Here is a 13,037-nt window from a genome sequence, read left to right as displayed (position 1 = left end):
TAGGGCCACGCCCTCAGCACATGGAGGTTCCCAGGCTGGGAGTCCAATCAGAGCTATAGCTGCCGGCCTACACCACAGCCGTAGCAATGCCAGATTTAAGCCGCGTCTGTGAACTACACCACAGCTCATGGCAGTGCCGGATCCTCAACCCACTGAGCAAGGCTGGGTATCAAACCCGCATCTTCATGGATCCTAGTCAGTTTCATTAACCACTGAGCCACAATGGACACTCCCAACATTGAGAAATGCAAATCAAAACTACTATGAGGTACCACGTTACACAAGCCAAATGGCCATCACCCAAAGTCTACAAACACTAAATGCTGTAGAGGGTGTAGAGAAAAGGGAACCCTCTTACCCTGTTGATGGGTATGTCAATTGATGCAACCAACATGGAAAACAGTATGGCGATTCCTCAAAAAACTAAAAATAGGAGTTCCTGTTGTGGCTCAGTGGTTAACAAATCTGACTAGGGACCATGAGGTTGCGGGTTTGATCCCTGGCCTTGCTCAGTGGGTTAAAGATCTGGCGTTGCCGTGAGCTGTGGTGTAGGTCACAGACGTGGCTGGGATCCTGCATTGCTGTGGCTCTGGCGTAGGCCAGGGGCTACAGCTCCGATTCGACCCCAAGCTTGGGAACCTCCATATGTCAAGGGAAGCGGCCCAAGAAATGGCAAACAAACAAACAAACAAAAACCCTAAAAATAGTAGTACTATTTGATCCAGCAACCCCACTCCTGGATATCTATCCAGAGAAAACCATGATATTAAAAGATACATGTACCGCAGTGTTCACTGCAGCCAAAACATGGAAGCAACCTAAATGACCATTGACAGAGAAGTGGCTAAAGATGTGGTACATATACTCTGTGGAATATTATTCAGCCATAAAAAGTAATGAAATAATGGCATTTGCTGAACCTAGAAATTATCATGCTAAGTGAAGTTAGTTAGTGAGACCCAAACGTCACATGCTATCACTTATATGTGGAATCTAAAAAAAGGATACAGTGAACTTCTTAGCAGAACAGAAACTGACTCATAAACTTTGAAAAACATGGTTACCAAAGGAGAGAGGTTGTTGGGGAGGGGATGGACTGGGAGTTTGGGATGGAAATGCTGTAAAATTGGGTTGTGATGATGGTTGTACAACTATAAATACAACAAAATTCATTGAAAAAAATAGAATAGACTCAGAGAACAGACCTGTGATTGCCAAGGGAAAGGGGGATAGTTGTGGAGGTAGGTATTGGAGTTTAGGGTTAGCAGATGCAAACTGTTACTCAGAGAATGGATAAGCAAGAAGGTCCAACTGTAGAGCACAGGGAAATACATTTAATACTGTGTGATAAACCACCATGGAAAAGAATATGTGCATGTGTGTGTATCTAGATCACTTTGCTACTTGGCAGAAATTAACACAGTAATGTAATCAGCTCCACTTCCATACAAGAACACAAGGATTTGGGGACCACCACTCATCAAGCACACTCATGATCCAGCCCACATAAACTTTCCCAGCTCCTTGGCTGGATCTTACAGCCTTTAATGGGGTTGAATTTTGTCCCTCCAAAAGATGCTGAAGTCCTAACCTCCAGGACCTGTGAACATAAGCTTATTTGGAAATAGGGTCTTTGCAGATGATCAAATTAAGTTGAATTAATCAGGGTAGGTCCTAATCCAATGACTGGTGTCCTTAAAAACCAGGGAGTTGGACACTGAAACAAACAATGTTTGTCTGAAATAAACCCATGTAAACGTGAAGGCAGAGACTGGTATGATTCATCAACAAGTAAGAACAAAGATTCTGAGTAAACCACTAGAAGCTAGCAGATACAAATGATACAGATCCTTCCCTCACAGCCCTCTGTCACCTTATTCTAACTTCCAGTTGTCAGAACTGTGGTAATAATTTTTTTTTTTCTTTTCTGGCCATGCCCATGGCACGTGGAAGTTTCCAGGCCAGGAATGGAACACATGCCATAGCAGTGGCCCAAGACACTGCAGCAGCAATGCCAGATCCTTAATCTGCTGTGCCACAAGAGAACTCCAAAGGACAGTTACCTTCTGGTAAGCCACCCAGTTTGTGGTACTGTTACTGCAGCCCTTGCAAACCAATATGCGGTTCTTTTGAGGAGGAGAGGCTACAGTCTCTTTTCTGTCTCGTCATGTTTCTGCCTGAACTGTGCTAAGAAATAAATTGTATGCCTAGTGTCTGACAGGTTGGGGAGGGGAATGCCAGGTTGGCAGGGCTGCACCAACCCACATGTGTAGGCTCCAAAAGCGCAAGGCAGCCTGGGGACCTCTGATACAGGGGTCATGGGCCCAGGTTTTCCCAACCACGGTCCCAAACAGCCTAACAGAACACCTTGACTGGGCGTTTGGCATCTTTGCCGTGTTAATTCTTGGCCTGGCCCTTGTCTTTACTGTCTCAGTGTAGGAGATGAGGGTTTCTTTGTGTGCAACCAAAGAGACTCTGGTTGTCATGGTCTGTTGGTAGCCATCAGCTGTCCACTATTTTTCTAACGGTATCAGTAGCACTAAGGAATAGCTACCGAATTCCATTACCCTTCCTTCTAGCTAATATTTCCATCATATGTAAAAGGCCACTGGTGTATTCCGTTTCACACTGGTTCACTCTCCTGCTTCAACACGTGCGAAAAATTAACAAGTAGGGAACTTTGTGCCGGAGGCTGAGTGTTCCACCCTCGAGTGGCGAGTGATTCAGCCTCAAACCCCCTCTCCTCACCTGCCTTCTCAAACACCTGCACCAACTGTGGCAGGGGGTCTCCAGAAGCAGCCAGTGAGCTGGCGTCCAGTACAAGGTGCTTCTCAGTGTAGGAGATGAGGGTTTCTTTGTGTGCAACCAAAGAGACTCTGGTTGTCGTGGTCTGCTGGTAGCCGTCAGCTGTCCACTATTTTTCTAACGCTATCGTAGCATCACCACCTGAGAAAGGGAGGGAAAAGAAGCAGGGTCGGGCAAAGGAAGCAGAGGGCTACACCAGCCCATCTGCGGCGTGGCCAGTCCGTTGTGCTCTGGAGCAAGCGCCTGCTTATCAGAGGGCTGGCTTGCTTTAAGCTGCTTTTTATTTATTTTTGGCACGCTAAAGCTCCCCGGCCAGAGATCCAGCTCGCGCCACAGCAGCGACAACGCCAGATCCTTGCCCGGTGCTCCGCAAGGGACCTCCGCCGAGGCCGTTTACGCTGGGTCCAAGGGCCGGACCTGGGTACTCTCCCCGCTCTGCTCAGCCCCCTCAAGGAGGGCACGGCCGAGGCAGGCGGCCCCGTGACGGGGCCAGGCGTTCACGTCCACTGCAGCGCCCCCGCACCCGGCTGCTGCGCTTCCAGCCGACGCCGGGGAACCGCCCCTGCAGGACTCTCGGGGTGCGTGGGGCTGCCGCAGTTCGGCTCCGCCAAGCCCCCCGGCTCCGGACACCTGCTGTTCCGCGAGGTCTGACCTCGAACTTCCCAAGGTCACCCCGCGGCCTGAAATGGCTGCTGAGCTCCTCCCTGTCAATACTGGGCCTTCCGAGCTGTCTGGACAAGCACCCGAGTCACAGCGCGCCGACCCAGGACGGTCAGAGGCGCCCAGGGGGTCCCGCTGTGCGGCCCATCCGTGCTGGGAGGAGCGCCTGCGGACGGGGACCGCGAGAGTGCAGGCCCGGCGCACCCCGCCTCCTCAGCGTCCGCGCTGCCCGCCTGCCTGAGGCGCGCGACTCCGACGACGGGGTGAGGGGCGTTCGCACCCAAGACGCGAACACCGAGCTCGCCGCGCTCAGAGACGCGCCAGGGCGCGGACCAGTCCGCAACCCGGGCCCCAAGCGCAGAGCCTGTCGGGAGTGACGTTGTCCTCGCTCCCAATGGGGCCGATGGGAGCGAGCCTCCGCTGTTGCTGGGCGGGCCGGGGCTCCCACTGGGACGGCGACCCGCGCGCACGCGCGCGCCTCTCCCGCCCTTCCCGCTGCGCACGCGCGCTCCACGTAGGGCTGTCCGGGCAGTCGGGGACGCGCGGGGCGGCGGCGGCGCGGAAGAAGCCGCCCGCGCCCAGCTCGCGCCTGCGCTCGTGCCCGTGCCCGCGCGCGCTCCAGTGTGGAACAGCCTGGGCAGCGCCCCTGCGGATCGTCTCCAGCGCCAGCGGGCGGATGCGGGGCGCAGGGCTGAGGGGAGCGACATAGCCGCAACCTGGGTTCAGCCCGGCCGCACCCCCGGCCCCGGCTCCGACCCCGCCCGGCGAGAGCCGGCCACCCGTCCTTCCGCGGGGCCATGGCCGAGCGCGGGTGTCCGCTGGAGGCGGTGCCCCTGCCCGCTGAGGTGCGGGAGAGCCTGGCCGAGCTGGAGCTGGAGCTGTCGGAAGGTGAGCACCTCGGCGCCCTGGACCCTGCCCCGCACCCGCGCCGGGCCCTCCGCGGACTCGGGACCCCCGTCTGGTCCCTCATCCCCGGACCCTGTCCCTGGCCCCCGCCAGGCCCACCCCGGACCCGGGACCCCGGACCGGCTTCTCGCGACCGGAAGGGGACCCCAGCCTTTGGGCGCCTGGCGGGTCGCTGCGCTTGGGGTGGCTTGGCCTCAGGCGGGAAGCCGCACGGGAAGGACTGTTCTGTCCGAGCGGTGGTCCCCGCGCAGGGCGGCGCGTCCGCGCCCAGGCAGCCGCTCCGGCTCCAGCCCCGTGTGCCTGGGTTTCCACCCCCGTGAGACAGGTTGTACCGCCGCTTGCCTCGCTCCTAAGCCTGAAATAAGCCTAAAATACCCGGACATGTGCAAAGCACCGAACACTTAGAACGAGGTTGTTAGCCGCTTTTGGGGGGGGTTAAAAATTAAAAAAGTATATTCAATAAGCGGTTGTTTGTTTAAAATAGACTGGGGTTATTCAGCTTCGGAGGCGCGGGTGGTGTTACCGGTCTGTGTACTATCGCTCCCCAAGGCTTGTGTCCCAAACTTGTGTGTGGCTGTCAGGGCACAAAGTAAGCTCTTGGCCAGCATCCGGGGGGGCCCTGTAGCCCCTGAAGAAAAGTATCTAAATGTTTATCTGTTTAAACGTGAAGCAAACTTAAATGCATTTTCAACTTGTAGAATCCATTTTTTCCATAGTCTTATTATTCTTACTTTAAATTTCAGGTTGATATGTTTCGCTAGGGTTGGGGTAGTGGATTCTTACAACTAGCTAATAAATATGCCCTGGACTGTGTTCACTCCTTGAATCTTCACCAGCCTTAGGGAGGTAGGTGCTGTTGCTATCTTTGTTTTACAGGTGATACAACATCTACTTGCAACTGTTTTAATTCAACATCCAAATTTTTATTTTATTTTTATTTTTTGTCTTTTTAGGGCCGCACTTGCAACACACAGAAGTTCCCAGGCTAGGGGTCAAACTAGAGCTGCAGCCGCAGGCCTACGCCACAGCCACAGCCACACCAGATCCAAGCTGCATCTGTGACCTACACCACAGCTCACAGCAACGCTGTATCCCTAACCCACTGAGCAAGGCCAGGGATTGAATCTGCGTCCAAATTTTAAAAAATTTGTGGGTTAAGGATCCAGCGTTGCTGTGGCTGTGGTGTAGGCTGGTGGCTACAGCTCCGATTAGACACCTAGCCTGGGGACCTCCATATGCCACGGGTGCAGACCCAGAAAAGACGAAAAAAGACCGGAAAAAACAACAAAAAAATCCTTTAAAAGAAATAAAATAAATAAAAGTTTTGTGATGTGGCATTTCTTTTTTTTTTTTAAATGGAAGTACACTTGGAAATGGGTAGATTTGAGAATTCTTGGTGATTAAATGCTCTTGGAAAATCTGAAGAACTCAAATTAGGAATGGTTCTGACAGGAACTGCTGTCCTGAGTGTGGTTCTTCATCCAGGGAACATCATATAGGTACAGTTTAGGCTTTACACATTTCAAATATGTTTTTTCATATTGCTCCTGATTTCTTCTCCAGTGTATTCATTATTCCCCCAGTTCCTCGTTTTGTGCCTGAGATCTTTCTAAGAGTTGATGGTTAGTTAAGATTGAATCTTTTCCTCAGAGAACTTGATAATTTGTGTGACAGACACATGTAAAGACAAGTCCTTCAACAAAAGAAATGCTTCTCCATGGAGTCTGTTCACACGGGTGTCATTTTAGACGCACACAGAGGATGTTCGGATACGTACAGTGTGTCAGGTTATTTGCAGGTGGATAGGAACCTGGAACCATAGCTTCAGCTGAGGAAGGAGGTGAACACTGTGTTGAAGGGAGAGCAGAGTGCAGTGCAGCCAGGGAGGCGGGAGCCCTGGCTTCGTCCCACCTCCTGCACTGGCCTGACACCTTTCTTTTGGCCCGCATAGGTGAGTGATTACTCGGGCACAGCCACGCTTGGCTCCGGTCCCAGGGTGCTTGCAAACCTTTGGTGCTGGCGGCTTCAGCTTGTCCTGTGGCTCTGGTTGACAGGGCTTCCCCCTTGGACTTGGAGGTGCTTTGCGATAGGAACTTAGGCCTGGGCAGAGTTTTGGCAGCTTCGCATCTGCTAAGTGTCCATGAATCTCCACTGCATTATAACATTTCTGAATCTGCGTTTGGTCAGCTGTAAATGGAGGTGAATGCCAGCCTCGGTTCCCACAGTTGTTGTGAAGATTCAGCTAGTATATGTGAAAGGGTCTTGAAACTGGTATGGTTTTATTTCTGTGATTAAGGAATATGTTATTTAATGAAGCGTAGTCCTAAAGCAGCTGCAGTTAGTGTCATCAGCATTAGCGTTTTTATATGTCCACCAAGTAGAAGTAGGACTTTTTTGCCCTGTGCGCTGTGTGGCTACCTCCCTCTCCCCTACCCCAGCCCCCTTTTGAGAGAAACTTATAAATTAGAATAAAGTAGTGTCAAGATAGCATGCCTTCACAGCACTTGCATTCATTTGTTTTGAGAAGCTGCTTAAAACTTAGAAATGACACTTGACTAAGCAGGTTGGAGGGAAGAGGAAACTTAACCCAGACAAAATGTTGGAGTTCCTGTCATGGATCAGTGGTTAACGAACCTGACCAGCATCCATGAGGTTGCGGGTTTGATCTCTGGCCTCGCTCAATGGGTTAAGGATCCGGCGTTGCCGTGAGCTGCGGTGTAGGTCGCAGATGCAGCTCAGATCCTGCATTACTGTGGCTGTGGTGTAGGCCAGTAGCTGCAGCTCCAGTGTGACCCCTAGCCTGGGAACCTCCATGTGCTGTGGGTGCAGCCCTAAAAAGACAAAAGACAGGAAAAAAAAAAATGCTGCCTCCGTGGAGATGGGTAGTCGGTGATGGAGACCTAGGTGATCTGGAGAGCCTGCATGACCCCGCAGCCCGTGCCCAGCCCTGACTAGTTGGACGTATGCCCCTGCCTTTGTTTATAACCCACAAGTCGCCTTGTTCTCCAGCATTCTCACCGGCTTCTCGTCAGTCATTGTAATTGCAGCTCACCCTCGGGGAGGGTTCTGGCCTTAGCGTGCACTGATTCCTCCCACAGGGCAGGCTTGCTGACTTGCTAGCATGGGTGACCCAGAGGAGAATAAGGCCCAGCTGTGGGCTCGCTCCCTTTCCTGGCTGTTTTGCCCTTCTTGACCGAGGGGTCCCCACAGGTTAAGATGAGGGTGGTGGATGGAGTTACACAGAACCTCAGTGTTCTTAGATGTCCCCCAACCGCCACCACCATGACATTCTAGAAAAATTCACATGTATGGCTCCTCAAAGCATGTCAGAATGTCTGTGGATGAAAATGAGGTTATTGCAGGTGTAAGAGAAATTGATTCCCAGGTGCTTGCGCTTTGCCTGTTGTCATGAAATCCCCTTCAGCACACCTCACAGCTGATTTTGGTTCCGTACCGTATCTTGGGCAGTTGTTGCTGAACTGCGTTAGAAACCTGATGATGGAATAAAAATTTGCCCTTTGCTTTAGTGGCCTGCAGAGGTTTAGAGAGGAAATTCCTACACGACAGATTAAAGTTGTCCCACTCCTGTTTTTTCATCCTGGTTAATAGGTCTGTTCTGTAGCCTTTAACGTTAGTCTGTTTCTTGTTTTTCTGCAGTCTGATAATGCAGGAGCCCCAGCCTGGATGGAGTCAGCCAACAAGGGGGAAAGCTCCGTTTGTGGATGTAGAGGAAAGGACTTCTTTCTCAAAGCCCTATTTCCTCTTTAAGTGACTCGGATTTAAAAAGTTACAACTCTCAGTTTTCAAAATGACAGCCTGACATTGCCTTCCCGTCAGTAAACATTTGCTGTGCTTCCTGGATAGTGTGTGGCATGCCGAAGTTCTCATGTCCAGATTCGTTCAATGGTTCCGAGTCCATCCCGGGTGTTCTCCTACTTTGACCCTTTCCTGATCATCTCTGGTGTGGCTGCCTTCTCAGAATTCTCCTCATGCTCGACCCTTTGTTTGGAGTTCTTACCACTTTTTGTTTTTTGGGTTTGTTATTTATATATATATATTCATTTATTCAGTAATGATTGAACTTGCTGGGTGCTAGGTACTGTTTTGGCTGCCAGTAGTCAGGTTTAGCTTTGTTTCTCTGTTGATCGCAAGGCTTTGCACAATGTTGTGTTAAAATAGTAATGCAGATAGATACATATTGCAGAGAAATGAAACAGTTTAAAGGAAATGTGGGATGGAGTGAGCCTCCCTCCCACCCCTGGCCTCTGATAATCCATTTCTTGTATTTTCTTCTAGAAATATTCTGCCAGTGGTTCCCAGACTGTGGTCCACATACCTCTTGGGGTCCCTAAAACCCTTGCTGGGTGCCTATGAGGGAAAACTATTTTTATAGTAATACTAAGATTTCATTTCATTTCTTTTCTTTTTTTTTTTCTTTTCTTTTTGCTTTTTAGGGCTGTACTCATGGCATGTGGAAGTTCCCAGGCTAGGGGTCGAATTGGAGCTGTAGCTGCTGGCCTGCACCACAGCCACAGCAATGTGGGATCTGAGCCGCATCTGTGACCTACACCACAGCTCACGGCAATGCTGGATCCTTAACCCACTGAGCAAGGCCAGGGATCAAACCTGCATCCTCATGGATCCTAGTTGTGTTTGTTGGCACTGAGCCACTACAGGAACTCCAAGATTTCGTTTCTGTTTTCCCTCTTTGTAATGAGGCTGCAGAAGCGGTGATGGGTGAAACTCCTGGTGCCTTGGCGAGAACTGAGGCAGGGGCCGCAGATGACATGGATGGTCACTGTCTCGCCACTTATGTAAAAACAAAGCTGCTCTGACTTAGACGTAGCCTCCTCACTGAGGCGGTAACAGTTGTCTCTTTTTATCTTTTCAATGATTTTTATTTTTCCGTTAGTGTGGATTCACAGAGTTTTCTTAGGGATCAACCCCAAGTACTTGTCCTAGGCTCTTCGTGAGGAATGGGAAGGGAAGCATGTCTGCCGCACGGAGGTCCAGGGCCTGTTTGAGGAACGGCAGGTGTGCAGTTTAAGCTGTAGATCAAACTGGCCCCTCTTCTTGTGGAATGTGACTTCGACGTGATTTTTCAAGTGGCAGACAATCTGCAGGTATTCGCAGCTGGGTATTTGGTGGACATTTTCTGAGAAGTAAATCAAGAACAACTTTTAGAAATTGTGACCGATGCTAATATTTGTGCTTTCAAGCAAAAATTAAAAAAACTAAAACTTTTATCTGCTCCCATGAGCTTGACAGCTTCCCAGTTCTTAGGGACTTCTTTTGATGGGATCCCCAGCAACGCTAGTAAATGTGAGCTATTGATATTATTTAAATGAAATGTGTCAGCACTTGGAAAATGTGCGTAATTCTGTGAAGCGGTATTTCCCAGATGATCACGTTTCAAATTGGTGCGTGGTAAAGATACACTAATGGACTGCAGCATAACCGTACAGAAAGTTCACCGATAAGGTGTCAGGTTCTACAGTGTAGCTGTTGTTTCAGGAACTACCGCTTGCCTAGTGTTGGTGTGCGGGCAGAGTAAAAGGCCCACAGCGATCTGAAAAGGCGACTGAGCACTCCTCCCTCTTCCAGCCTGTGTGCGTGTGAGGCTGGGTTTGCTTCACAGACCGAGCTGCATGTCCTGCGGCTGATTGAATGCCCAAGCAGAGAGGAAATGCAGTCGTCTTCTCTGAAGCCAGGGGTTGGAGAGGCTGGTACAACAATGCCTGTATTCACTAAATGCTTTGGAAACCTATTCTTTCTCATAGACAGTATTACTTACGTTAGCAGGTAAGTTCATTATAATTTTTTTTTTTTTTTTGTCTTTTTAGAGCCGAACCCGAGGCATACGGAAGTTCCCAGACCAGGGGTCAGCTTGGAGCTTCAGCTGCCAGCCGGCACCACAGCCACAGCAACGCCAGATCCAACCTGCACCTGCGACCTCCAGCACAGCTCACGGCAGTGTGGGACCCCAGTGCGTGAACCCGCATCCTCATGGATGTTAGTTGGGTTTGTTACTGCTAACAAGGGAAATTCCTGTTATTTTTTAGTTAAATATTTAAAAAATTTCATTGTTTAAAGAAACTTCTGATATGGTGAACACTGATAGCTCACAAACAGAAGCCCTTTGGGGTCCTCAGTAATTTTCAGGAGTGTGAAGTGTTCTTGAGACCGACGCCTTTGAGGACTCTGGACCTTGTAACACTAATAGCTTTTAAGGAAATACCTGGATGTCATCATGTATTTCTTTTATTTTTTTAATTTTTTAATTTTTGTCTTTTTTTTTTTTTTGCCTTTTCTAGGGCCGCTCCTGCGGCATATGGAGGTTCCCAGGCTAGGGGTCTAATTGGAGCTGTAGCCGCCGGCCTACACCACAGCCACACAGCAACGTGGGATCTGAGCCGCTTCTGCAACCTACACCACAGCTTACGGCAACGTGGGGTCCTTAAACCACTGAGCAAGGCCAGTGATCGAACCCGCAACCTCATGGTTCCTAGTCGGATTCGTTAACCACTGAGCCACGACGGGAACTCCCTCTTTTATTTTTTATAGTATTTTTTAAGCTGTTGTCTGGCATAAGATGATTTCTGTTTATATTTGTAAGGACAATCAGATGTTTCAATTTATAAAACATATGTTTGAAATCTTTAAAAATTATGCTTACTGACTAGCTGCTTATATGTCTAGCCCACTTTATGCAAAATCCATTATTCATGATTCAGGTATATTCCCTTTAGAATTTTTTTTTCTGGGAGCTCCCGTTGCGGCTCAATGGTAACGAACCTGACTAGTAACCATGAAGATGTGTGTTCAATCCCTGGCCTCGCTCAGTGGGTTAAGGATACGGCGTTGATGTGAGCTGTGGTGCAGTTCGAGGGCGTGTCTTGGATCTGGCGTTGCTGTGGCTGATGCATAGGCTGGCAGCAGTAGCTCTGATTTGACCCCTAGCCTGGGAACTTCCATATCCAGCACCTGCAGCCCTTTAAAAAAATTTTTTTTTCTTTCTATAGAAAATCATTCGAATACAGTTGTCTCTTTAAATAATTTTGATTTATAAGTTTTAGAAGAATATCTGTACCAGGATTTCCATTTTAATATCCTGAAATCTTGCACAAGCTGTTCATTACCAACTTTCTGTACCTGTTGAGTTCCTGCCTTAGTTTTAAGGCTTAAGTTTAAGCATCACTTTATCTTTGAAGCTCTGCCTTCCTCTAAGAACAGCCCCCCCCCAACTCTGCTTCAAGTTAGGTGCCTGCTGTTTTCGTCCCTTCAGCACTTACTGTATCACTTGTACAGGATTGTTCCAGTTTTACATTCGTCTTGTGCTTGGCTTTTCTTTGCCGCTTCACAGAGAGCACTTCTGGAGGAAGCTTTGGTTTGTTCATTTTCGTGTCTTTAGCACCTAGCACATGCTAGGTGTTTCACTGAATGTTTGTCGAATTAACGGAAGAGTGAAAATGCACATGGTGTTTATTCTCAGTGTCAAATCACGAGTCCTCCATAATGGGTTGAATACTAAGCTTTTAGGTAATAGTTTTTCAGCTTCAGTGAAGCCGTCAGAACTGACCTGAGCCTCAGGGAGCCGCTGAATCAGGCTGTGAGATTGTGGCTCTGAGCTACGAGGAAGAGAAGAAAATGAGACGAGTGTGCCTTGGAGTCCTCCCGAGCTGGAGAGGCCCCACTGGTGCGGAGCTCAGAGTCAAGTCTAATCTGCCCCCCCGCCGCCTCCCCCCGTGACCAGGACCCAACTGTGGCCTCACCTGCTGGACTCTGGGTCCACACTGACTTCACACAGAGGCCACGACTCCTGCTGCAGGAGTGTGCATTCCTGGGAGGCGGTGACTCCGGACAGGGACTTTGGCTCAAGGACCCCACACTGGCCTGAAACTTTCTTGGAGCTGCCAGGCGTCTAGGACTTTTCCTGCCCGACCTGCCTGCCTTCCTTCTTCCTTCCACAGGGACCCACCTGCGGTCACGTCGGACAGCTCTCCAGCCTCCTCTCTGACCCCGTTTTCCCGCACACATCTCTTGCACGTCCCGTCCTGTCGTGACATCTGCTTCGTGGAGGACCTGAACTGCCTCCAGGTCACTGGTCACTGGTTTATGTTTTTCATGTTTCATTAAAGTGCAGCTGATTTACAGTGTTATGCCAGCTTCTGCTGTGCAGCGTACTGACTCATTCGCACACACACATGTCCTTGTTTTAAACATTATTTTCCGTCATGGTCTATCCCAGGAGATCCAGTTTAGTTCCTTGAGCTGTGTAGTAGGTCCTTGCTGTCTGTCTGCTTTAAATGTCATAGTTTGCATCTGTTAACCCCAAACTCCCCGTGCCTGCCACTCTCTCCTCCCTTCCCCTTGGCAGCCACAGGTCTCTCCTCCACGTGTGTTCTCCATGTCTGTGAGTCTGTCAGGGTCACCAGGTAGACCCACGTTGGGAAGCCTGGTGTATCTGGCGCTTTGGGTTTTATTGTCAGTGTCCCTTATTGGCAGTCTGCTCCTCGAGATTGTACCTGGTCCAGAGTTGTGGTCAGTGTGGACTGGACTGAGCTGTTCGCTTGTCTCTGGACCCTCTTGCCTATGGCTGGCTCTGGCTTCGCTGTTTCCTGGGACACTTTGTGAGAGCGGGGCCAGGCCCGCCTTGGGCTCCTCCG

At 50.0% G+C, this 13,037-nt stretch overlaps 1 protein-coding gene across 11 annotated transcripts in view; it reads left to right on the top strand.

The window, feature by feature from the left end:
• Positions 1 to 3,920: 3,920 nt before the first annotated feature.
• The window catches only part of DIP2A (disco interacting protein 2 homolog A), a 103,512-nt gene continuing 94,395 nt past the window's right edge, over positions 3,921 to 13,037 (top strand). For 2 of the 11 annotated variants that reach the window (XM_021082480.1, XM_021082476.1), the window contains exon 1: positions 4,052 to 4,353. In XM_021082480.1, coding sequence (XP_020938139.1) covers positions 4,263 to 4,353 — 91 coding nt within the window. In that variant the 5' untranslated portion in view covers positions 4,052 to 4,262. Of the gene's footprint in view, positions 4,354 to 5,114; positions 5,218 to 13,037 lie in introns of all 11 variants that reach the window. The other 9 variants (XM_021082479.1, XM_021082484.1, XM_021082488.1 and 6 more) reach the window with 9 other exon arrangements.

Source organism: Sus scrofa, unplaced genomic scaffold, assembly GCF_000003025.6.
Source record: "Sus scrofa isolate TJ Tabasco breed Duroc unplaced genomic scaffold, Sscrofa11.1 Contig944, whole genome shotgun sequence".
NCBI classification, from domain to species: Eukaryota; Metazoa; Chordata; class Mammalia; order Artiodactyla; family Suidae; genus Sus; species Sus scrofa.
This window is presented reverse-complemented; position numbering and strand designations above follow the sequence as displayed.